At 38.4% G+C, this 23823-nt stretch overlaps 1 protein-coding gene across 2 annotated transcripts; it reads right to left on the bottom strand.

Moving 5' to 3' along the window:
* Positions 1-2970: 2970 nt before the first annotated feature.
* On the bottom strand, positions 2971-20827 carry LOC307150919 (uncharacterized protein). 2 transcript variants are annotated; one of them, XM_079858553.1, is made up of 6 exons: positions 20749-20827; positions 20367-20497; positions 18282-18344; positions 10841-10948; positions 7396-7523; positions 4255-4333 (listed from the first exon to the last, which is right to left on the bottom strand). In XM_079858553.1, the coding sequence occupies exons 2-5, from the start codon at positions 20465-20467 to the stop codon at positions 7430-7432; spliced, it is 366 nt and encodes a 121-aa protein (XP_079714679.1). In that variant the 5' UTR covers positions 20468-20497; positions 20749-20827; the 3' UTR covers positions 4255-4333; positions 7396-7429. The 2 variants fall into 2 exon arrangements, 1 of the variants encoding a protein (XP_079714679.1); XR_013819794.1 differs by lacking the exons at positions 18282-18344; positions 20367-20497; positions 20749-20827 and adding exons at positions 2971-3934; positions 16201-16411 and having other exon boundaries at positions 4238-4333.
* Between the last annotated feature and the right edge of the window lie 2996 nt (positions 20828-23823).

Raw genomic sequence — 23823 nt, 5'->3', positions numbered from 1 at the left:
CTATCTATCTATCTATCTATCTATCTATCTATCTATCTATCTATCTATCTATCTATCTATCCTCCATGTCTACGGCTGGCTGTGCGTGGTGATGATGACCAGCAAAATAAGTTGTAATGCATTTTCCACCAGTTCTTTGTAGTAACAAGTGGCTTACACGCTTGGATATTTTATTATTCTTTATTTCAGACACATAAATAATGGTCCATATTACACACAAGAAAAAAAAAACAAAAAAAAAAAAAAATTCACCGAGCTCGAAAGCCTGCACATGCACCTGTACATAAGATTTCGCAGTACAGCAGGGCAGTTTGGCAAACCCACATTTACAAACATTTGGCTTGCACTACTCCAACGTGGGACCCTCAGTAGCATCCGCATGGCATCATTATACGCTACAATTAGCTTTTGCATACTACTCTTTTTGTAGCGCCTCCACAGGTGGGCATACATGGTAGTGCAATACGCCTTAAAGAGTCTGATTTTAACAGGTGTTGAGCACATTCCAAACCTGCGGATCAGCATGTTAACCTGTCCATAAAGCATGCCGCACTGTCTGTAAATGTCTCTGTCATCAGACAAGTCTGCAGTCAAATAATGCCCCAAATATTCACATTCATTGCTAACCTTAAGTCTATTGCCTGACAAAAAAAAATCAGGGAATGCCAGTTTGGAGTCCTCTCTGCTCCGGGCTATCATGATAATGCTTTTCTTTGAGTTCGAAGTCTATTCCATACTGAGTGCACACATGCAACAGCTCTTGTAACCCAGCGCTATATGAACAGAAAATAACAAGGTCATCAGCGTACATTAGGTGGTTAATGGTACTGTCGCCAACCCTACAGCCCATCTGCACCACATGCCTTGTTGTAATCCAGCTTCATCACTATCTCAAAGACTTCTTGTGGAGTGATAATCACATCTTCACTCTTCTGAATTTTGTTAACAATAAAAGAATTACTCTTGACAGCATTGAAAATGTCAAAGTAATGTTTCTGCCACATCTGTGTAATCTGTTCTGCTCCATTTACACCATCAATATGAGTTGGTAGGAACAGTTTATTGCTATTCATTCTTTTTATCTATTTCCAGAAGTCTGTAGGGCTATTGCTTTGCAGCTTTCTTGCCAGTAAGTCAGCCTTGAGAGTGTTCTCATTACTCTTAATAAACCGTAGGGCATATTTAAAGTTTGCCTTTGCTTTCTTCATATACTCAAACACATGGCCACACTTGGGTCTGCCTGATTCAACCCAAGCTTTAAAGGCCACTCTAGCCTCAGCAAGGAACTGCTCCACATATTCATTCCAGCCTGGTTTAGCTTTATATGTATTCATCTTATACAGAGGTTGACTTGAGACAAGGAGAGAATCTACAATCTTATCATACAGTGAGCACAGTTCACCTCTGTTGCTTACATTAGAAATATAGTGTTATTTTACACCATAAATAGCGTACAACCTAAGTTAAGATGATTTGTACAGTGTTATTTGTGGAAACTCTGCTTATTTTATAATGTAGACACGCTTATTATTTATAATTCTCAAGGTGAACATCCTCCCGCGCGAAACTACAATTACCACACAGCAGTGCTGCACCAAAACATCGCGAGAACTCTGGGCGCGAGTAACGCGGAAGAGAGGATGGTTATGTAAACACATAGGCACGTAGTAGGTATGCAGCTGAGCAACCTGTGAAAATATGATTTAAGCTGTTGTGAAACACATTTTTAATCGAATGCAGGAATGAAAGCGATACGCGAGTGTTGTACGCGGTGAAACTCGCGTTTGCTCTTTGCTCGTGTCTAGCTTGTCAGGTTGACATTCAGTCAGACTAACACACAGACTGGACCACTCCAACACATTCATCCATGTCTACTGTCGCCATTCGGTTCAATCACGACCCGAAACTTAACCTAAAATATAAGCCCACCGATTCGAGCACAATATAAGTAACGCATGAAACATGTAAACCACATAGTGTTTAGTAGAAAAAAGCATTGGCATCGTGGAGAAAAACATTTTAATGTCAGTATTTTGAATTGTATGATGCTCCGGCTGTGGAAACCCCTCTCTGTGTATTGCCCTCACGCTACTTTTTGCCTTTTTATATTTGAAAGGCTCATACACGAACGTTTTCAATATGTCAGTTTTGCAGATTTTTCCCACACTTATATAAAAATAAGCAAACAGACTCTAAAATATCGTCAAACATTTTATTTCTACTGACATGGGACAGAGAATACAGACTGATTACAAAATATATGATTCATCACAACTTCGTCACGTCAACAACAAACTTCCAGCTTTTTGATTTTGCAATATGCAGTCACTTTAATTACACCATACACTACATATACCATACGTACAGCTTACTTCATGTAATAAAAAGCTAAACAATTAGTCAAATAGTTAATTCAGCATATGTTATCTTAAGTGCACTATATAGAAATTATATACAAAAACATAGGAGTGCAAAACTCGTTAACGTCGTCCAGCAAGCACATGTAACTCATTTCACACAATACAACTTCAGACACGTAGGGTTGCATGATACACAAAAACAGCAAGGCAGAAAAAAATAGTATAAAAATATAAATTAAATAAAAATATATTATATTAAATATAAAATATATTAAATACAAATATAAGACACGTAAAGCACAAATAATCTGATACATAGACCACTGTTATTTTTTTGTTTTTATTATACACAATGGATATAATATAATACTTTGATAAATTATGCAGAATCTACATATTTTACTTTAATATCATTTGCTTATACAAACCTTAAAACACAATTATCGACATTACTTCACACACACACACACACACACACACACACACACACACACACACACACACGTTTCCTCTCAGTCTTTCACGTAGCACATTATATATTCATGCTTTCCGTCCTCGGCACTCACAGATCTACCACAGACATCTTAAGATGAACTCGACGCCTATAATCTTTATTTTTTTAAATTCAAACATATTTGCTTCTACATTTTTCTGCTCTACCCAGGCCCTCTGACCTTTGACAATTCAAACAAATCATTTTTCATATTAATTGTGCTCAAAATGGTCCATAAACACTAGTTATGAAACATTATTACATATATATACGATATAATAATCTAATCTAGGGAAAGAACGTATAAAGACAGCGTGATGGGCATAAGCTCACTTGGGCCGTGTGAGTGATACGTCAGCAGCAGCAGCGCGTTTCAGCACCACGTGCAGTGGACAGCTCCAACTCCCCATTCAACTGTCTGCATCTTCAACAATTTGAACAAACTATAGGATCCCAGAAATATGCAACCCTCGCAATTATAAAGCACCACAAGCTTAAAAAAAAACATCCGTGTGCTGCGCCTGTAATTTTCATACTCTTCCACAGACGCGGACGTTTAATGCGCTCACGTTCTTATTACCAGAGTCACAACAAATCCATTCAAGCTACATATAGACTATTATTTAATTAGCACAAATAAGATTAAATCCGACTACGTTTCCCTCCGCCTCTTTGGGTATTAATACAACACAAGCGCTCTTGTACGTTTCGTCTATAGTTTTCCTCACTTTGGTGAAGAGTTCCAACAAATGCATCTATATATGAATTTATGTGCAAGTATACTTTTCTTAGTAGCTCAAACACTTTATACATTATCATTTTCATATCCCCTTAGGTCTCACGCAGCTCACACGTGACAGGCGTCTGGATGTGACAACGTAAGCAAAGTCCAGCTCATTTATTAAAACCCAGATAGTTTACAGAGAAATATTGCAAATACCTGACGGTGTTATTGTGTTCCTAAAAAGAAATGAACTTGCTGAATATCCATTAACAGGTGTAAAGCAGTCTAACAGACGTTTGGTTTGAAGTTGATCTTCTGGGCAGGATACAAGGTAAAGTTTTCCCAGATTTTCTTATCCTATGGGGGGGAAATAAAATACGTTTTAGTATTTTTAAAAATATCACATCTTCTGAATCATGCATCATTTATGTATCACCAAAATAAAGACTGATGGCATTAAATATATATTTAAAACATATATTTTTGTCACCGCTTCTGCTCATTCAGAAAATATAGTATTTTATCAATCAGTTTATAAGGTGTAAATCATACTAATCTCCTCTATAACATTTATTTATAGAGAAGTTCATATACTGTCAGCTTGACGCAGGCCACATTATGTGGTTCAAAAAATATAGACACTGATGAAATGCCACATACCTTTTTATTTTTCCCTCTCACATGTGAAAGTTCTGGATCAGACGATTAACCGTATGACCTCATCACGATTTTATCACGGCTGAGGCCTTTGCCACGCTAGACGGGTTTCGAAAGACAAAGCATGCAAAAACAGATAAAGAGTTATGCTTTCAAATATCAACAGGGATTTTAGAACATTTACAGTAATATAAATATTTGCTTAAGCTGTGTTCTTTAACAATACATATTTTTCACACAAATAGTCGAGAAGCATGACATATGCTGTGCACACACACACACACACGTCACATGCACATCCACATGTATCATGTCCACTTCCATCCTTGTGCATCATTTTATTAGATTTCAAAACAACCTTTTCATATTGAGCACAACTGTACATATACCAATTATATAAAGATACAAAATCCTGTATTCCACATTAGTCCTGCTTTCTTAAACATCTAAAATTAATGTTGTGAAGAATAACTGCTGTAAACTATTAAAGTTTGAGCATATCTGTATTTAAGATTAAAATGATATAGTGTCATTTTATCATTTTGTATTATAGAAAAAGCTGTAATTTAGCTCATTTACTTGTAAAGCAAGTTGCTTTGCTTCCTAAACACACAACAAACCCTTAAATATAAGATGCGCATTAAATATATTTACAAAACCGTACATTTAGACTTATAACGCATTTAAAAGAAAATATAATCAATCAAAATGTAGCTAAATTATCTTTAACAATGCATTCAGATGTGTTGTATTATATAACTGCATGTCTTTGGCTCGTCTGCCCTGCCGTCTCTTTCTCAAAGCTCATGCATACGTTTCACAACCTCTCGGCCATGTGCTCACAAACACACACACACACACACACAGCCCTTTACATGTGCGCAGACAATTGAACGCAAGTATTTACACACACACTGCACTTACACGCTCATATATGCTTGCATTCACACACAAGCGGTTTTAGGGCCTCTAAACAATCACATAAAGCCTTACAACAGGAACACACACACATCCCTGTATGCTCTTACAGTACGTAAATACACAAACATAATCACAATATCAGTACAACTGACAAAAACACACACGTCCCTTTAGACACACACTCACTCATATGTACGTTCATATTCACACAAAACATTTTGCACACACACACACACACACAAACAGATAATGATACAAAGCTTTCTGATATACACTTACATTTTGTTCATAAGCAAATGTCACACACATACTGTCTGTAATAACAGCAAAGATTAGCATGCTTTATATTCACTTACAAACACACACACACACACACCTATTCATAAATATCTATGCATGTATTCTTACGTACGTACAAGGTTTTGCAAACACACATGCACCTTCAAATAATACAAAGCTTTTTGACACACACTAACATACACATTCCTGTACATTCATATTGATGTGCACACACACACTCACACACACTTGCTTCATCCATCGTATTCTAAAACATTTGTTATATATATATAACAAAAAAAAAAATATATATATATAAAAGTGCATTGATTTACAATGCACAACTTTACAATGGTGTGAACATTTCACACACACCACAAGTTATACACACACACACACACACACGCATACTTTTATACACAAGATGTTTTACACACAGACCAACACATGCACACATTTCTCATGCATTTTTACTGATAAGCTGTCTATACTGGCAAAAACACACACATCTACCTCTATATTCTCTAACAAACGTACATATATATTCACAAGACATTTTACACACACACACACACACATCCACAATAAAATGCTATTAGAAATAATTCTGACCCACACTAACACTCACACACATTCCCAGAGCATTTTGTGTGGGTATGCAAACATATGACACAAGCAACACATCTCACAGTTATATATGGCACTGGATACACACACAGATTTGGCCTGAACAATGAAAATTTGCTCATGACAGTCATAAAAACAACGTCACTAAAGTTAAATGTGTTTCCTGAGACCCCCATGCTGAATACACACAGACTAGTTAAGAACTGACTAGGTACAATATATAGTATAAGTTACTGATATCAAATCAAACACAGAATCAATATTCAAACAGTGTATATACATATGTGTGTGCGTGTGTGTAAAATTAGACATATAAATGTATATAAAATGGTCTGAGTTTACGTGCTTGTACGTCTGATGTTATTACACATCAGTCGCATGGCTCTACATTTCATACAAACAAAAAAACACACACAAAAAGTCCAAAAACAGGGAACATAACTATTTTAACCCTCTAAAAACGTGTGTGATGGCTTACAATGTTAAGATGAAACTGAGTGATAGTGTTGATTAGTTCACTACAACTTTCCATATGATTAGTATGAAACTAGTTTTACTACGCCATTTGTCTTATTTTTAATAGAACTTTTTGCATTACTAAAGATAAACAGTTTAATACCAGATAAAACACATACTAAGCTTTTAATGTAAGTTATCTGTAATACTTACATTCAGAATTAGTTTTTATTGCATTCACTTTAACAAAGAAATGTGTTTATTTTAACTCGTTTGTTCAGGCAACATTTATGTCTATGTTTTTGATGCATCCATTCTGCATTTCTGGTTTTAAGAGTTTGATAAAACTGATTAATACTTTTCAAATGTTCTTTAAAAAAGACTAGCTGTAACTTTATTTAAACAGTATTAATTTTGGTCAGCAAGACTGCAATAATATAATAAGCGTCTCCCTCTGTACGTTGTCGTCTTTTTATGTGCCTGTACTTTCCTCGCGTCACTATCAGACCTGACCTGTTACATCTATATTGCTTTTTTGAACATTATATACATGATTAACAACCACCTTATTTTGTTCTTTAAATACATGTAATAGGGATCATTCCTCTTGTGGAAGATATTCCAATCGGAGCAGACCACACAGACACAACTGATTGTGAGCATTGAAGGTTTTGCTCACTTGATTTTTTACATAGAGAGAGTTATTTACATTTCTAAATGTGATTTTCAGACATCACACACTCAAAAAGCTGAATTTTGCTTCTTTTTTTATTCTTGCTAAGGTGTGAATGGATGTCAGAAAGAGCGTTTTTGTCATTATAACTAAGTGCGGGACACTCCCATGCTTCCCTGTAGGTGTGTTTGGTGTCGGTTGATACCTCGTTTATTGGTCAACTCCCTCTTTTTCCTCCGTCAACTTCCATTTCTGTCAGCCGTCCTCGTCCTTCCATGTCGGTTCAGCTTCACAGCTCGCTTTTGCACAGATGTCTGGTCATCAACAGTTTTTCTACAAATAAAAGTCACAATTACCAAAGAAACCCTATAAAACATCCAGACATGCAGCCAAACACAAACACACACCCACACACACAGCATCTGCATTCTTTATCTGTGCTAAAATGGTTGATTAAATTAAGTTAAATACTTAATTATTCATATTTTTGTATTGTTTTATTTTATTTTATTTTATAGTATTATATTGTTTCTGTCGTTTTTTAGACTGCTCTGTGAGTAAATGAATATGTTCTAACATTTCTTCCCCATTACAAATAACAATCTTTACTTATTTCATCAAATGAATTCTTACACACTTTATTTCAACATACTTTATATGATCTTTTTATAAATCTATATGATCAGCAATTAGATATCTTTTTAAAAAACATTTTTTGGTTCCATTTAGTGCTATTTTCTAAGGTAACTGAACATTTCAGATTTACATGTATTTTATCAAAAGATACAATTTTAACCACATTTAAAATAACACCTTGTTTAAAAACATAGTAGCTGAATTTAACTGAGAAATGAGATGCATATCATTTTTATATAAATAATTGAATGTGTGTATTGCGGGTATTTCTGCGGCAGTGAGGTCGTGACATGTTCTCATGACGGGACCACCCTCTTAGGTACAAGCGGACACTCCCCTTCCCTAAAAATTCCATCCGGAACTGACTCATCCCTCACACCTTCCCTGACTCATCCATGTTATGGATAGAGGGAATGTGAGAAAAGAGGGAAAGAATGAACGGGGGAGCACATATGCATATATTCCGGCCTTCATTTGATAAATGTTATTTGTTGTTAACAACAAATTAAGCTGATTAGAATGACAGTTTATCTCATATGTCATTTTGCAAACAATTTAGGAAAGTCACAGGATTCTTGAGATGGTAAAAAGGCTATATGTGTTATTTAGGATCACCATAGCATGATGAAATGTTTGAGAGGAGATTAAATAACATGACTTGGACACAACATGTGAAAGACCGGGGGAAAAAAAGAGGGGAAAACAGTGAACAACATGAAAAAACTTTGCGCTTTGTTACATTAAAAGCTTGTTTCTCTTGTTTGTCATGCTTTTGAATTCTTTTTTAGCCTGTTTTAGATTGTGGTTATTAATAGTTAAACATTAATATGTGAGTGTTAAAAAGAAATGAAAAACTCTATCTTTAAATAGTATTAATTAGAGAAGGAAAAGCAATTACACATCATTTGTTTAGGAAAAAACAAACACTAGTTTAAGCTCACTATAAATCTAAAACTGAAAAATAGGGACTTTTACTGAGCCGTGCATCTTTAATAAGATAAAACTGACTGGGTGAGAATACCGGGTGACGTCTTTTGCTCACCCAGTTAATCAATCAATAAACGTATAGCTAATTTATAGAAAAAAAGTAATGTTTTTAATAAATTGTGTATGTTTGAATTCATTTTTGAAAGGGAGAGACGTGAGTGGGAAAAAAAGTACCTAGGTGAAGATCTGAAAGTATCTCAAATCTCAGACTACAGGTATGAAAAAACAATATATATATATGATATTATGACAAAACTATTTGTTATATTTATTTTTAAAGAGGTTAAGTCTTCAAATTAAACAAATTGCTAAATGAAAATATCCCATTGTAGCCAGTGTCAAGTCACTATCCTCACTTAAATTATAATATAATGTCAGTATAATATGACTCAAATACACAGAAAAGGAACAAAATAGTATTTGTGATATTACAGTTAAGTAATCTGTATTAAAACACTTCGTCTCTCATTGTTTTCAGCATCTCAAACGTTATGTCGTGAAATTTCTTCTGAGAGGTTTTTAAAAGTTATAAGACCAAAACAGACGATATGTGACCCTGGACCACAAAACCAGTCACAAGGGTAAATTTTGAGGAAGTGAAATCATCTGAAAGCTGAATAAATAGGTTTTCTATTGATGTATGGTTTGTTAGGATATGATAATATTTGGCCGAGATACAACTATTTGAAAAATCTGGAATCTGAGGGTGCAAAAAAATCGAAACATTGATAAAATCGCCTTTAAAGTTGTCCAATAATGTTCACGATTTTGCTGCAGTCGCTCACAAAAATAAATGTTTTATATATTTACGGTAGGAAATTTACTAAATATCTTCATGGAACATGATCTTTACTTAATATCCTAATGATTTCTGGCATAAAAGAAAAATTGATAATTTTGACCCATACAATGTATTGTTGGCTATTCCCACAAATATACCTGTGCTACTTGTGACTGGTTTTGTGATCCAGGGTCACATATTGTGTCACTAATTCCTTTAAAAAAAAAAAAAGACAGGGAAAAAAAAGTTTGGTACCTTCGTACCGTCCAGCCTGTGTTAATACTCTCCCTTACTCTGTAGGTGATAAATATTTTTATGATACACACAAATATAAAACAATGAACCAAAATCATCCTGGACTTACTGTAAACTGAACTGCAATCAGCACTTAGCAGCGCTGTCAAAATACTGTTAGATGTCACACGCTAACTAAAACTGTTGACGAGCCAATCCAAATATCAGATTTTCCACATACTAGCTTCATTTTTTATATTTTGCAGCTCAACATATAACTTCAGTGGTCATTTCACTTAAGACTTGCAATACAACTCAATAAAAGTAAAGGCATGCAGTGAAAGCTACTTTAGTGCAGACACAGAAATAATAGAATATTTTCATGTCCTTTTGTTTTTCTTAAAAAAACATTAACTACCTTTTCAAAAACATCTACATATGCATACAGATGTGAAATCAATCAGTGTGTGTGTGTGAGAGAGAGACCCTGTGCCTATGCACATATCAAGTATATACCTGTGAGAATATTTTTGTATTCTTCCTAATTGTTACAGCAATAAATTTTGAATGTGTATTTAACATAAATAGCCTGAAACATACAAACCCGAGTAGTGATCCAATTCACTATAGAAAAAAACATCATGCCATGTTTACCATCTGCAAAACCAATACCAAAAGTATTAATATGCTTTTCTATCAAAACTTATATATTAACAGAAAGACATGAAAATATCATCCTAACACACAGTACACAGGGCGCCACACCCAACTTAGTGACTTTCTGGTGGTTTTATTGTAAACTACAACCGGAGCACTTAAGGCCTGAAACCGTCGACTCCAACAGTTTCATAGGCGTAATAATAACAAAGAAAAAACCCTTCAACAGTTGAAACCTTGTAATATTGACAAACTCAATCCCTGCTGCAGCTTCAAACGGTTACTGACAAACAAGGACAAAAGCAGAGGCCACTCTCGCTCTCGCAAAGGACTGAAGCGGAAGGAATGAACTTACGAAGACGGTGACGTCACGATCAACACCGTTTGGGAACGTTCTGTGACTCGAACCGTTCGTTTCACCTTCTGTACTTGACATGATGGGTCCCTCAAGTTTTGTCCTGCCCTGTGCACAAACACAAGAACACAAAGTTGTAGCCTACATAAATACCAGTGGGGTCGTTTGAAAAGCGCGGTTTGGACATGAACGGCTTAATGTATACAACACATATTTAGTGAGTTAAAGGAGTAGATAATGGGGCGAAAATAAAGCTTGGGAAAGCCATTCGCATACATCGTGCCATTCATTCAACAAAAAACACGTTTGGTGCACTTTTCAAGTAAGTTTACATACGCAGAGATTCACTCTACTGTACTAAAGTGACGAAAATTAGCGTCACGAAAAGTTTCGTCAAATGAATTAGACGGTACAAAAACCCTACAGGCCATTAAACACTGTGAGAAAACTCAAACTAGGAAACTTTAAAGCTTAAGAATAACTGACGGCATTATGTGTTAAGGAAAGTTCACTGCACTTTTTGACCACTTGGAATTCAGTTACTGTGCATAAAACTTGTGATATCGAGTTGGAATTATTGGTCCAAGTGAAATGGATAGAAAAAGATTATTTTTATCATAAAGAGAAAACATTCTGCTCGGCCTATAGAAGCTTCCCCCTGACGCTGTTTATACACCATTATAATGTTTCTAACCCTATTTAATTATGAATTCCTGCAGTCAAATATGTCATGATGATATAAAATTATAATACCACCAATATCCGCGTTTCTTTCCATCCGAAAACCTGTAAATCCCCCTTTAGTCTTCGCTGCTCACCTGGCCTCGTTCGCATGAGCATCAAATGAATCATTTGGATAAAAAAAACATGCAAAACTTGCATATTACATTTTAGCTATCAGGGTTTTAAAATAAGGACTGTTTTTAAACTTTAACCGCAATGTTCTTGAAGTATGGACAACTTTTTTCAAGACTAATTAAATAATTAGGCTACGTGATATGTTAAACTCCATGAAGTTAAAGTTTTCTAATATTTATTAACCAATTTTAGGAGAACCTCGTCTTGACGTCATGTTTTAGTGCTCCATTTATAATCGAAGCAATGCATCTCTGTTATATGCAATGTGTGAGGGAACACACACGGTTGAGATGGAGTTACTGTTAGTCTGTCTGACCTGAGGAAATTTGGGGTTGTCGTCACTAAGGGACTTAGGAGCCCTTTCCAAAATGCTGTAGCACATAATGGGGGCATTTTTATTTGCACTTCCTCTTGCATATATAGGACAGGGGACAGGTGAATGTCACCGAAAACGGGAAATGACTTATGAGGCACTTGGGGGACCTGACTTCAAGATTGTAGTGACACGGATCGCGTCACTTCTCAGCTGTTGAGAATTTCTCAATGGACTGTGTGTGCATGGCATAAAAACTTTATCACCCAGTGTGTCTACATGTTATATCCTGAGTGTGCGTAGGTGTGTCATATTTCATCGAGGTGTCATATTTCCAAAATACTGTGTGTGTGTGTGTGTGTGTGTGTGTGTGTGTGTGTGTGTGTGTGTGTAAGAAAGGGAGAAAAGAAATAAAAGAAAAGAAAAAGCAAGGAGGTTGGGTGAAACCTTGTTGTCTTTGGGCACCTACGGTGACGTGTTCTCTTACACACACTCTCTCTCACACAAACACACACTCACACACACCATGACACTCTGTCAATGGGCTGATATTTTAATTTTAAACCTGTGTAGAACTATAACTGCGTCCGGCAGGGTTATATTACATGTTATTGCGAACAGGGTGGGGTCATTTCAACATTGTTTGGCTTCTAAGTGAATAGCACACTAACGAGATGGCCCCCTATCTCTCTCTCCCTCTCGCTCTCTCTCTCTCTTTCTCTCTCTCCCCCGAATGGACCACTGTGTTTTCCCACGTGCAAACTGGGAGGCTCGTTGGTGGAACTGTGGTTTTGTTTGGGTGACTTTTTGTAATCGTATTAACGAGAGCAAATATTCTGGCAATGGAGACGCCAGATAACTCTCGACAGGGAGGGATCTCAGACTTTGGGGACGTAAGTGGGAGAGAAGTTCGGCTTTACATTTGAGCCGCAATACAGTGATGACATTTTTGAAAAAAAGAAATAAAAAAGAACAAAGTATTTGTAGAAAATAAATACAATAATAATAATAATAATTATAATAATAATAATGCAAGCATTTAATCCACGCAGCGTATGGAGCATCAATCGGTGAATGCGCCTTCCGCAAATGCTTTTTGGGGTAAGGGCTTCCCAGCTAGATACTTATGAACAGCAAGCCCAGACCGCAAAAAGATTCGCGAAAGACAAATCGCAGTCTGAAGTCCGTGACATCAAACAGTGACATCCAGGTGGCTTGTGCATGGCTCTGGTTTCCCAATCCTATTGTGTCCAGACATCGGGAAAAGCGAGACAGCGAAGCCCTTTTCCGTGGCTGAACTGTATCCAACTCATTCACATTCTACGAGCATGGGAAGCTTTGAGAGCAGCCAGCATCCAAATGCCTGTATTCTGCGTGCGAGCGCTGTCCGCGGTGCTGAATTCACTCCTTCCCAGTACTTTATTCTCGCTGGCTTTTCTCGTCGCTCGTGCCTATACCGACGTGCGCTGCTATAATTACATCTAAACAAAAACACACATTTGACACAGCGACCATTGAGCTCATTTCTATTTGCTTCGCCGTTTTGTTGCTACTATGAAATATATCCTCTGGTTCGTGATGCCGTTTAGTGGAGAGCTGAGCAGATGAAGCGCTCTTGGTGAGGAGAGAGCAGTCTGTAATCTGCTTGCAATAAATAGAGAGCAGCGAGAGATCTTATTGGCGCAAACAAAAAATCGTCATCCACCAATCGGTTTCTTGCTTATATAGGGACCCCCCTTTTTGAAAAAAAAAAAAGAGAAAGGAAGAAAGAAAGGGGAAACCAAATTGTATCCTCGTTGGCGCAAGTGACCAGAAATATTCCGTGTAAGACAATAACATTTAATGTTTTCTGTTTTTAAGCCGAATTCGTTCGCCATGTCACGTTTCAAAATGTCTCTCTCTCTCTCTCTCTCTCACACACACACCACGTCGTGCAATCACGTCTGCAAGTGCATCGTCGTGTGTTCATTCAAAACAGAGATATACACATTAGGGTCATTTTCAAAACGGAGGCGTCCAAACATTTTGGAGGCGTCGGTTTTTTTAAAAAATTTTTACGTGCATGTAAAACAAAACAAATCGCCAGCACGACGACGACAACAACAACACGACAGGCTTCTAAGAGCAATTTCATTTCATGACCACAGAGAGTTCACTGGCTGATACCACTTAGTGAGGACACGGGGGTCTCTAAACTATCAGCAGAACATAACAAATTCTATACATTACAGTTGCATCACATCTGACATCGCCTGCAGGCACAGCAAACAAAACAATGGTGCGTTATACTAAGCTATATTGGCACCACAAGAACTTTACACAAATGTTCCACAACTTACAACACAACAACATTTGGCAAATGCATCAACAGCAGTCAATTCCTCACCACTTAAGTGAAAAACATTAATAATGGCACGAAAACACCACACAAGGGGGTTCTCAATGATCCATCTGGCACATATTTTGGCCGTTCACTAATTCCAGCTGTGGAATGTGACTTCATTTCACTTACCCGTGAAGTTCCACATCCACGCGATCATTTGTCAAATTTCACAAGAGCGTCTCTTCTTGGAACTAAGAAGCAATACGAAGTGGGAGGGTCACGATCTATATCTGGAACCCCCCCACCCCACACACACACACATACATATATACACACACACACACACATATACACACACACATCCCTCCCCTCCCCAGACTAAATTCATCCCGAACCAAGACTCCCCCTCCCTTCCTCTTAATCACTGATATTCTTCTTGCGCCTTCGTGGTGCAAGGGGAGGTTGAAGTGGCTAGGCAAAAGAGATATGGCTTGAGATGTAACAGGTGTAATAATAAGAATAATAATAATGATAATTTAAAAAAAAATCAAGCCCAAATGCCACCATTATGAGGATTTTATTTAGTGATCGCATCATTTGCGGACGTCTCCAGTCAGTCACGATTCTCCACCTTCTGTCTGCAACGCACAGCGACTGCATCTCCTGACGCAGCCAACGCGCACATATTACTCACTATAGCAGTCACGACTCGGATAAATCCGTGTTTCCACTAAAATTACAACGCCAGCATTGACTTAAGAAGATCTTGTTATGTCTGGGATAGGTGTAGAGAGCCACAGTGTCTTTGAAAAGGTCAAGGTAATGAGTTTTTTTTTCCTGCAAAAAATCCGCGGTCATTCCTGGACTCACTACGACTTATAAGCATTTAAGCGAACTCGCATGTAAATTTTGCAGGGAAGATAACCTCTGAACAGTTTAAACCGTGTGCACGCTGGAGGGTTGAAATTAGACACTTATTAAGAGGTGCTTTGATTAAAACAACACTAACGTGAATTTTTTTTTTTTTTTTTTTTTGCGCAACTGCACAAATGGTGTTGAATGCAACGCGAACGCGTTAGTTTTGGCACAAGATCAGTAGTATAGTCCACAGCAATAGAAAACAGTCGATTGCAGTACTGTATAATGAAAATGACGTGGGCGGAAGAGTAATCCATGTGAATCCGCCTATAGCTACACACAGTCTCGAGCAGATCTGGTGGCCAAGTGTTCAAACAACGCACGCGGGAACATTTGCGCGCACACACACATAAAAAAGTCCTAAAACTTAAGTCGCATTTTGAGAACGTGTGCCTAGTGGCATCCCTTTCACGGGTGGTGGCCAAAACAAGGGTTGACCATTTAGGGCGATTTTGGATGCACGGAACCCCTTGACGCCACACCAGGGTTTCCCTCGTCGGCTGTTGCTGGTGTTTTTCCTTTTGGCGCGGCGTCTTCCACCTATATTTATTAGCCTATTTTCCTCTTCACATATTTTGAGAGATATGTCCCCTCACTCTTCTAGTGTTGTCGGTCACACTTTCAGCTGTAGTGAAGAGGCAAAAATTGACTCAACAGCGCCGTCAGACAAAGGAGTTTGGATTTGCTTTTTTTGCTTCACTTATTTACCATTCGCGAGGTTCCTGCTCTGAGGAGAGAGTGGTTTATTGCATTTCTAACAAGTGGATGAAAACAACAAGGCACCTGTTTGACAAGAGCACACAGTATGCATGAAGCAAATGGTTGCACTCTGCTCGGTGGAGGGAATGGCACGTTACTCAATACATGCAACAAATCGTGCAAAAAAAAAAAAAAAAACCAAAACAAAACATGTAATCGAACCAAAAATCGCCGTGAATGTGTACTTACCAGTGCAGCGAGCCCTTGCTGAAAGCAGGGAAAACACAGACATGAGTTTAAACCTGCATACGTGAGCATGTCACACAAAAACAAGCAAGATGAAAATCAAATACTGCCCTTGATACATATCTATCCCCAGCAACACGTCCAAGTTTTCTCAGAATCGCAGTCCTTTTTATACAAGTGATACACTCTTCCTATTTCTGGACCACGATCAAACACTGATGCTATTTTTAGCGCCCAGTAAGAAAAAAACACACTCACAAAGACATCGCTCAGGAGCGTTACGTGGAGTGCATGTAATGTACATTAATTTTGCCTCTCCAACTCCATGCGAGGGCTCCGACTCGCCTCCGATGCATCGCTGCAGTGATTTTCTGTTTTTTTTTTTTTTTTTTTTCAAACGAACTGCCTCAGTGCCCTTCTCTCTTATGGGCTAAATATTTCTAACGTTCGCTTGAGAGTCTCTTTCTTAGCACAAGTTGTTCCCGCTCTCCTCGTTCCTTTATGTCGCTCACCATCCTCTTTATTATACGCGTCTTACGCGGTGTGTCTCCATGCAACTTTCGCTTGGAAACTCGGGACGGATTCGCTGCTCATAAAGAAGAAAACACACACACGCACGCACTCACACAGAGACACATACGCGGGCTCACGCGCACAAACAACCATAATCAGTTGCACTGCGAGCGGAATATGTTTTGTCTTGAGAGCAGTACACAAACGATGATAATTAAAGCTTGCAGAATCTCTCTCTCTTTTTTTTTTTAAAGGGCTGCGTCAGTTACTAGGCATTGACGTCACGTTTAGGTTTTCCCACTTCACAATCCATGGCTGCTGATTACAACCGTCCCTGATGTGCTCGCAGACAGCCTAACGCTAATGAAAATGGCTCGAAGCAAGCGAAAACGGGCTAAATAGGTGAGAGACGTAAAGTGTCCGCTTTGCAAGTGACCACAGCTCCGGTTTTCGAGAGGGAAACCACTCCTTGCAGTCGCCTGGCGTCGTGGAAAAACTCACTTGCCAATGGATTCCGTGGCAAAAACGCACCACTAGATTATATATGATGTTTAAGCATGTTAGTTGTCCCATTGGATGCTTTGCACATGTTCTGTGTACATTGTTTAGGGAGATCACTAAGAGAGACGTGTGTAAAAAGTTGGTGTTGCTATAGGGTTGCACACGAGGAGATGTGCGTCCAATATTTTCGATTTCAGCTTTAAGTCAATGCAATGTTACAAACGACCGTGCAACCCTGACAGAAAGACTATGACAGAAAGACTATGACTCTCTAAACCTGTCGAATTGCAAAGCATACCACTTAAAGTGAATGTGCAGAACACAAAGTAATTTTTACCAGTGCGGTAGAAACCATCTTGCCGCTTGGTGTCGCCAAACTCCATTCAAGAGCTGCTAAAACTAGTGGTAGTTCACTTTAAAACTGCTTTAAAAATCGCATTAAAATAGATTTGTGTGGTTATTTATTAAATTATTTGTTTAATTAACAAAATCAAATGGCTAAAGGCACGCGAAGTCGATGGTTTTGCGACTCGGGCGTCGCTGTCCGTGGTGCTGAAACGATCGCATCAAGCTTTCTCAACAGACACGAACTTATAATAGACTACATTTCATGCACCTCAAGGTTGTTTCTATTATATTAAACACATGAAAACGGCACGACCCTTACCATTTCATCGCCCTGACATGTTAGCTACAAGTGTATGAATGAATAGAAGCTCCTATTCATAAAACAGTGCGATGTCCTGATCCTACCTTCGCGACAACACGGGATGTTCCGGAGTGTCGTCGGACTCCTGCTGCTAAAATTGGAGGATCGTGAATGAGCGGGCGGTGACGAGTTGTGTGTGGGGGGGAACCGAAAATAGGTAAATATTTAGATCAAGGGCATAAATATAACATTTGTCATCATGCTTCCCTTAAAATAAATCTGTACTGCAAAGAGTGACATGAGTGGCGGCTTTGATCTGACAATGAAGCTGGACGTTTGCACCCTCCGCTAAATCTAAAAATACCTCGATTTCGGCTGTGTGGGCTTGATCTCGCTCAGAGCTTCTACTCATTGAACCCACCTTGCCAAATTTGACAGGGACAGCAGTCTCGAGTCTGTGGCTCCAAGAGTGAAAATCACAAACCTGCAAAAAAGAGCAACAATTCAGGCGTTTTAAAAATATATATATAATAATTTAATATATAATTAAATCTAATATATCATTTTATAATTACATTTCAATTCAAAATAAATTGTAAATAAAATAAAAGTCTAAAATAATGAGAAAAAAATTAAGATCTGTCTCAAGTCTGATCTGATTGGCAGCTGCCAGTCAATAGCAATTTGAGCACTTTAGAAAGTGCCACCAGTGGTGGTACTAAAAGTCTTGAGTGAAATTAAACTTATAGACCAAACAAAGCATTCACCCTTATATGCAAGATTTAACGGGGTTTCTCAATGCCGACCAAGAAACTATAAGTGCATAGCATAGCACAAAATGCCAATAATTAACCCAATGTTGTGTTGAATGATCATAATTATGAGCATCAAGTTTTGCTTTGCTCAGATGTTTAATGTGATCTTTGACCATCAGTATCCTTGCATTTACCTGACCAGATATGAACGGTTCAGTATTTACGGAGTCCAGAATTACACTGGATGGACATGGTCAGAAACAATACTCAGTGGCATTTAAACGTTGATCAGGTACGAAGGGGCCCAGAGTGTGCCAAGAAAATATCCATTACACCATTACACCACCAGCAACCTGAACCTTTGATACAAGGCAGGATGGATATATGCTTTCGTGTTGTTTACGCCAAATTCCGACCCTACCATCTGAATGTAGCAGCAGAAATCGAGACTCATCAGACGTTTTTCCAATCCTATACTGTCCAATTTTGGTTAGCCGTGTGAATTGCAGCAAAGGAAACAGGTGTCACCGGTGTGTCTTGCTGTAGTCTATCTGCTTCAAGGTTCGACGTGTTGTTCTCAGAGATGCTCTTCTGCAGACCTCGGTTGTAACCAGTGATTATTTGAGTTACTCTTGCCTTTCTATCAGCTCTAACCAGTCTGGTCATTCTCCTCTGACCTTTGGCATCAAGGCATTTTTGGCATCAACTGCGGCTGGATACTGGATATACTGGATATTTCCTCTTTTCATTCCCCTAGGGATGGTTGTGTGTGAAAATCCCAGTAGATCAGCAGTTTCTGAAATACTCAGACCAGCCGGTCTGGCAACAACAACCATGCCACATTCAAAGTCACTTAAATCACCTTTCTTCCCCATTGTGATGCTCAGTTTGAACTTCGCCAGATCTTGACCATGTCTTCATGCCTAAATGTGTTGAGCTGCTGCCATGTGATTGGCTGATTAGTTATTTGCGGTAGCTAGCGGTTGAACAGGTGTACCTAACAAAGTGGCCGGGTGAGTGTATATGCTGGGATGAACGCATCTCATCAATCTTTATTGTTGACAGACAAGTGCTCACATAGGAAGTCTTGGCCATAATCGTCCTCCAAACATAATCCAAAATATTTGCTTTGGCCTTTCGTCACATGTTTCTTTTTCCTTTGTTTGATGTCCCCCCCCCCCACCACCACCCATCCCTATCTCCTCGGTTTGGTTCCACTACGACCAGAGACATGGATGTTCTAGTAAACAGACACTGCTCCCGGTGGTTTCTATTGGAGAGTTGAGAGGGGAATCAGAATTGATGAGGGTTTGTTTGAATTTCAAGCTCAGATTAAGAATCTCCGCCCTTATAGCCCTTTCTCTCTGTTTATTTTTCCGTCTCTCCTGCCTAAATGATGTCAATGGAAGCCGAGCTATAGAGCTATTTATAGAATCTCCCCCCTCCCATCAGAATCACATGGTTCAGAGCCGAGGCACAATGACTACCTCAAGAGAAGAGTCTGCATGAATAGAGACGGTGAATATTTATGAACGGGCAAGCTGTCACATTATGTCCCTCCTGCGTAACATGTTAAGAATGTCATGTGCACGTTCTCACCATCTCCGTAAATCTAGCCGTCATTCATTTATTCATTAATTCATGCATTACCCCCTCTAGTAATCTATTAATTCATTCAAGAGTTAGTTGGGACCTGAACTTCCCAGATGCATTACAACAGCAAATGGCAGAAGAACCATCAACAAACTAACTTGTGCATCCAAAACCCCGAGGGTCCAGCCTTGTTTGCATCTCTCAGCTGCTGCTGCTGCTCGCATGATCCTTCACGTTTCATCCAGCCCCTTGTCTCCATTCACATACATAGGCCTATTACATAACAAAGCTGCGCGCAAGAGAGAAAGGTATTAAAATGCATTTACGGTCAACATAACTTAGACAGGGGATTTGTGCAGGGTGAAGCGACATTGATGAGCAACAAGCCATCAGAGCAAGCAAAATGCACTCACTGATCTATGTTTCTACGGTTATAAGTTATTGAAGACATGTCGCATATTCTATTTATAGCACTATGTGTACAGCCACACGTGTGGAAAGCACTTCTTTCGGGTTCCTATTTGACATGTTAACACTCACTGGTTGCTATATTTAGTAAGCCTGGCAGTGCTGTTACTATTCCAGGCATTGTACATGAGGGGGCGGATGGTTCTCTTTCATGAAAAAGAGGATAGCGTTCCTTTTCTTGCAGTTCTTCAGCCATACTTCTGTCGCGTGTTTTTGCAGGGTGCGATAACTCGTTTCCAACTTCTGCAGAACACTGTGAACAAATTAATATGTATGGCATTTAGTTGAATGCATCATGTGTTCTAAAAAAAATAAAATAAAAAAATAAAGGTATAAGGATGGGCATCGTTAAGAAATGAACGATTCTGGTTATGATTCCGATTCACGATCGATTTGTTTACTGTTCCGTTAACGGTCCTAACTTTTGAAGCAGAAACAGAAAGGAGGAACTTTTAGAAAAAAAGCTATTCTTATTGCATTTACTCACCCCAGTGTTCTGTTGCACAATGATGAGATTATTTCAGATTTCATCAGAACAGACATAACAAACCAGAAATAAATTCTTGCAAAAGCTGCATTGACATTTAAGAGGCGGCACAAATACAAACTATTAATTGGTTCTCAACATACAGTATGTTAAATAAAAAATGTGAACATATAAAACATATTTCATTCATTCTTTGGAATTACCATACAACAGAACTGTTTAATGTATATGTTCAACTATGAACGACCAAAAAAAAAAAAAAAAAAAAAAACAGTAACTGCTTCGACTGATTCATTAGAGTCATCTAGTTTTCGAGAATCGGACTACACTGGCGAGGCTGTGCTTTTAATTCAATAACAAAATGAGTCATTTGTTTGGGAATCTGACTACAATGGTTTCCCTGTATGGTTTTGATTCACTAAAAATAACTGGCTTACAAGAGAAATTGCTTTCAAGCTGATTGCTTTTTATTTACTAAAAAGGATTGGTTCATAAGAGTCATTTTCTTTTGGAATCTGACTGCAACAGCAACGCCATTTGCATTTGATTCATTAAAAACAATCGGTTTATATGAGTCATTCAATTGGAAATGCGTCTAGGCCTACTCTTATCGCGCTGTATGTTACATTGAGTGGCGGTGTTGTGGTAAATAGCAGTGCAGGAAATACTTTACGATGCTGCGTCCGAAATCGCATACTGTAGCCTACTACATTTGACCTTCGCGACCGCTAAAAAAGTAGTATGAGTGTGTGTTTGTAATCTGGAAGTACTACATCCGCCATGTTGTCATTATCATGTGACCTACCAGCGTCAGTTACGTCGCTTCACTGCCATTCACAAATCATCTCCCATGGCCTCATGGGATAGTAGCTAAAGGCTGCATACTTCCCTACTAAATAGAAGGTGATCGGACTACCGATGAAAATGAGCACTTTTGAGCTAACTCGGGTACATTTACATTGTTTTAATGTTGATTAATGTACACTGGCACCTTTCAAATAAAGGCGAAAAACAGTAGCATATGTGACAAAAGAATGTTCGAATTCACAGTAGTCTACTCATGAAAGAATAGACAAAAAGTAACCGAACGACATTCTTCTTCCAGTGAGATTCTGAAGTGTGCAAACAATGGACACTTTAATATCCCATGAGGCCACAGGAGAAGATTTATGAATGGCAGTGAAGCAACACAACTGACGCTGGTAGGTCACATGACAATGACATCATGGCGAATATAGTTTACATTCATCCTACACAAATTCATACTATATAACATACTTCTTTAGCGGGGTGAAGTAATTACTTTTTCAAAATAAGTACCTATTCAAGAGAGTATATGCGATTTCGGACGCAGCCAAATAAGTGTCCATCATATTCTCACAAATCTCGTCTGAAGTAGTAGGTCATTCGGGTACTTTTCGTCTACTGTTTTATGTGAATTCGGACATATTACTAGGCTCACATACTGTTTTTCGCCTACTATAGTATAGAAGTAGGGATATTCGGACGCAGCGCGAGTATGTAACCTAGTACGCTGTTTGCGGTTACCGGAAATAACGTCACGAAAATCAGTTGGTTTAGTTCCAGTATTTTCTTAAATCATTTTTTAAAGCACAGCATCAGTGAGCCTTGTGAAACCTCAGGTGACATTTTAGTTAGGACATATGGTGTATTAAAGTGGCACATTTAATGCAAATAACGTTGATTAGTCGACTTGTTGTGGTGGTTTTCCACTCCATCCTATACAGCCACTGCTGCCCCACCTGCTCACTGCAGTATCATGAACATTTTGTTTGATTTCGTACGCTTGTTGTGCCAGCCTATATGCCCACCTCATGATTGGTCCATCGATTTATCACGTCTTACAAAAATAGCCGATCACTACCATGTTGCACGGCGCGCTAGATTTTAATCGTTCCGGCCTTGTTAAACGACAAAGGCAAAGCACGTCTTTAACACGATCAGAATCATAAAGAGGTTTCTTATTCAGTCACTTTATCTCTTGCAGTGAGCGCGTGAGATGGCGCGTGAGGAGCTGAAGAGCTACAGTGAGTGATTTGGGAAATACCTAGTCACGAGCGCGCCACGCTGTGTTTGAGTGGTCTGATAGCGCCACCTGGCGGTCAAGGGCTGAACTGTTGGAGTTTGGCGGACACAACTCGACACATTTAACCCTATAAATCCAGTTTTGTTTGCTATACATTTCACACGACGCGGTTATGTCAGCATACTTCATTTAATCATGTGAACTAATTTTCACATTTGGGTAGCTATTTTATATTTAAATAAAGTTGGCTTTATGTAATAAGGCTAGTGCTTTCTATGTACATGTTTTTATATTAAGTCAATGATATTGTTTATCCTCGAACTCTACACCACTATATTGAACCAACCCACAAACCTTTGCATTTTTAGATTTTACACATTACTTTTCACTGACATAAGAGTTTAATTTTATCTCGTGAGATGCATGTATGAATCCTATGCATATTGGAGTTAACAACAATAATTGCACAAAACTAAAATGATCTTAAACGGTTTAAACTTCCTTTCTAATATCTTAAATCGACGCTTTGAATGTAATGTGATTTTTTTCTGTTTTAACCTGTGAACGTAGATGGCCATCTAGTGGTGTGATTCTTCCAGACTAACTATGACCT

Source organism: Squalius cephalus (assembly GCF_949319135.1).
Source record: "Squalius cephalus genome assembly, chromosome: 23".
Taxonomy (NCBI): Eukaryota; Metazoa; Chordata; class Actinopteri; order Cypriniformes; family Leuciscidae; genus Squalius; species Squalius cephalus.
This window is presented reverse-complemented; position numbering and strand designations above follow the sequence as displayed.

What these genes read in the sequence shown, in the direction of transcription:
- LOC307150919 (XM_079858553.1), bottom strand. Translation starts at nt 20,467, where the DNA reads ATGGAGACAAGGGGCTGGATGAAACGTGAAGGATCATGCGAGCAGCAG. An exon ending in TCGGGGTTTTGGATGCACAA is followed by an intron (nt 18,345 to 20,366) that starts GTTAGTTTGTTG and finishes TCTTTTTTGCAG; the next exon opens with GTTTGTGATTTTCACTCTTG. An exon ending in ATCGTGACGTCACCGTCTTC is followed by an intron (nt 7,524 to 10,840) that starts GTAAGTTCATTC and finishes TTTTATTTGTAG; the next exon opens with AAAAACTGTTGATGACCAGA.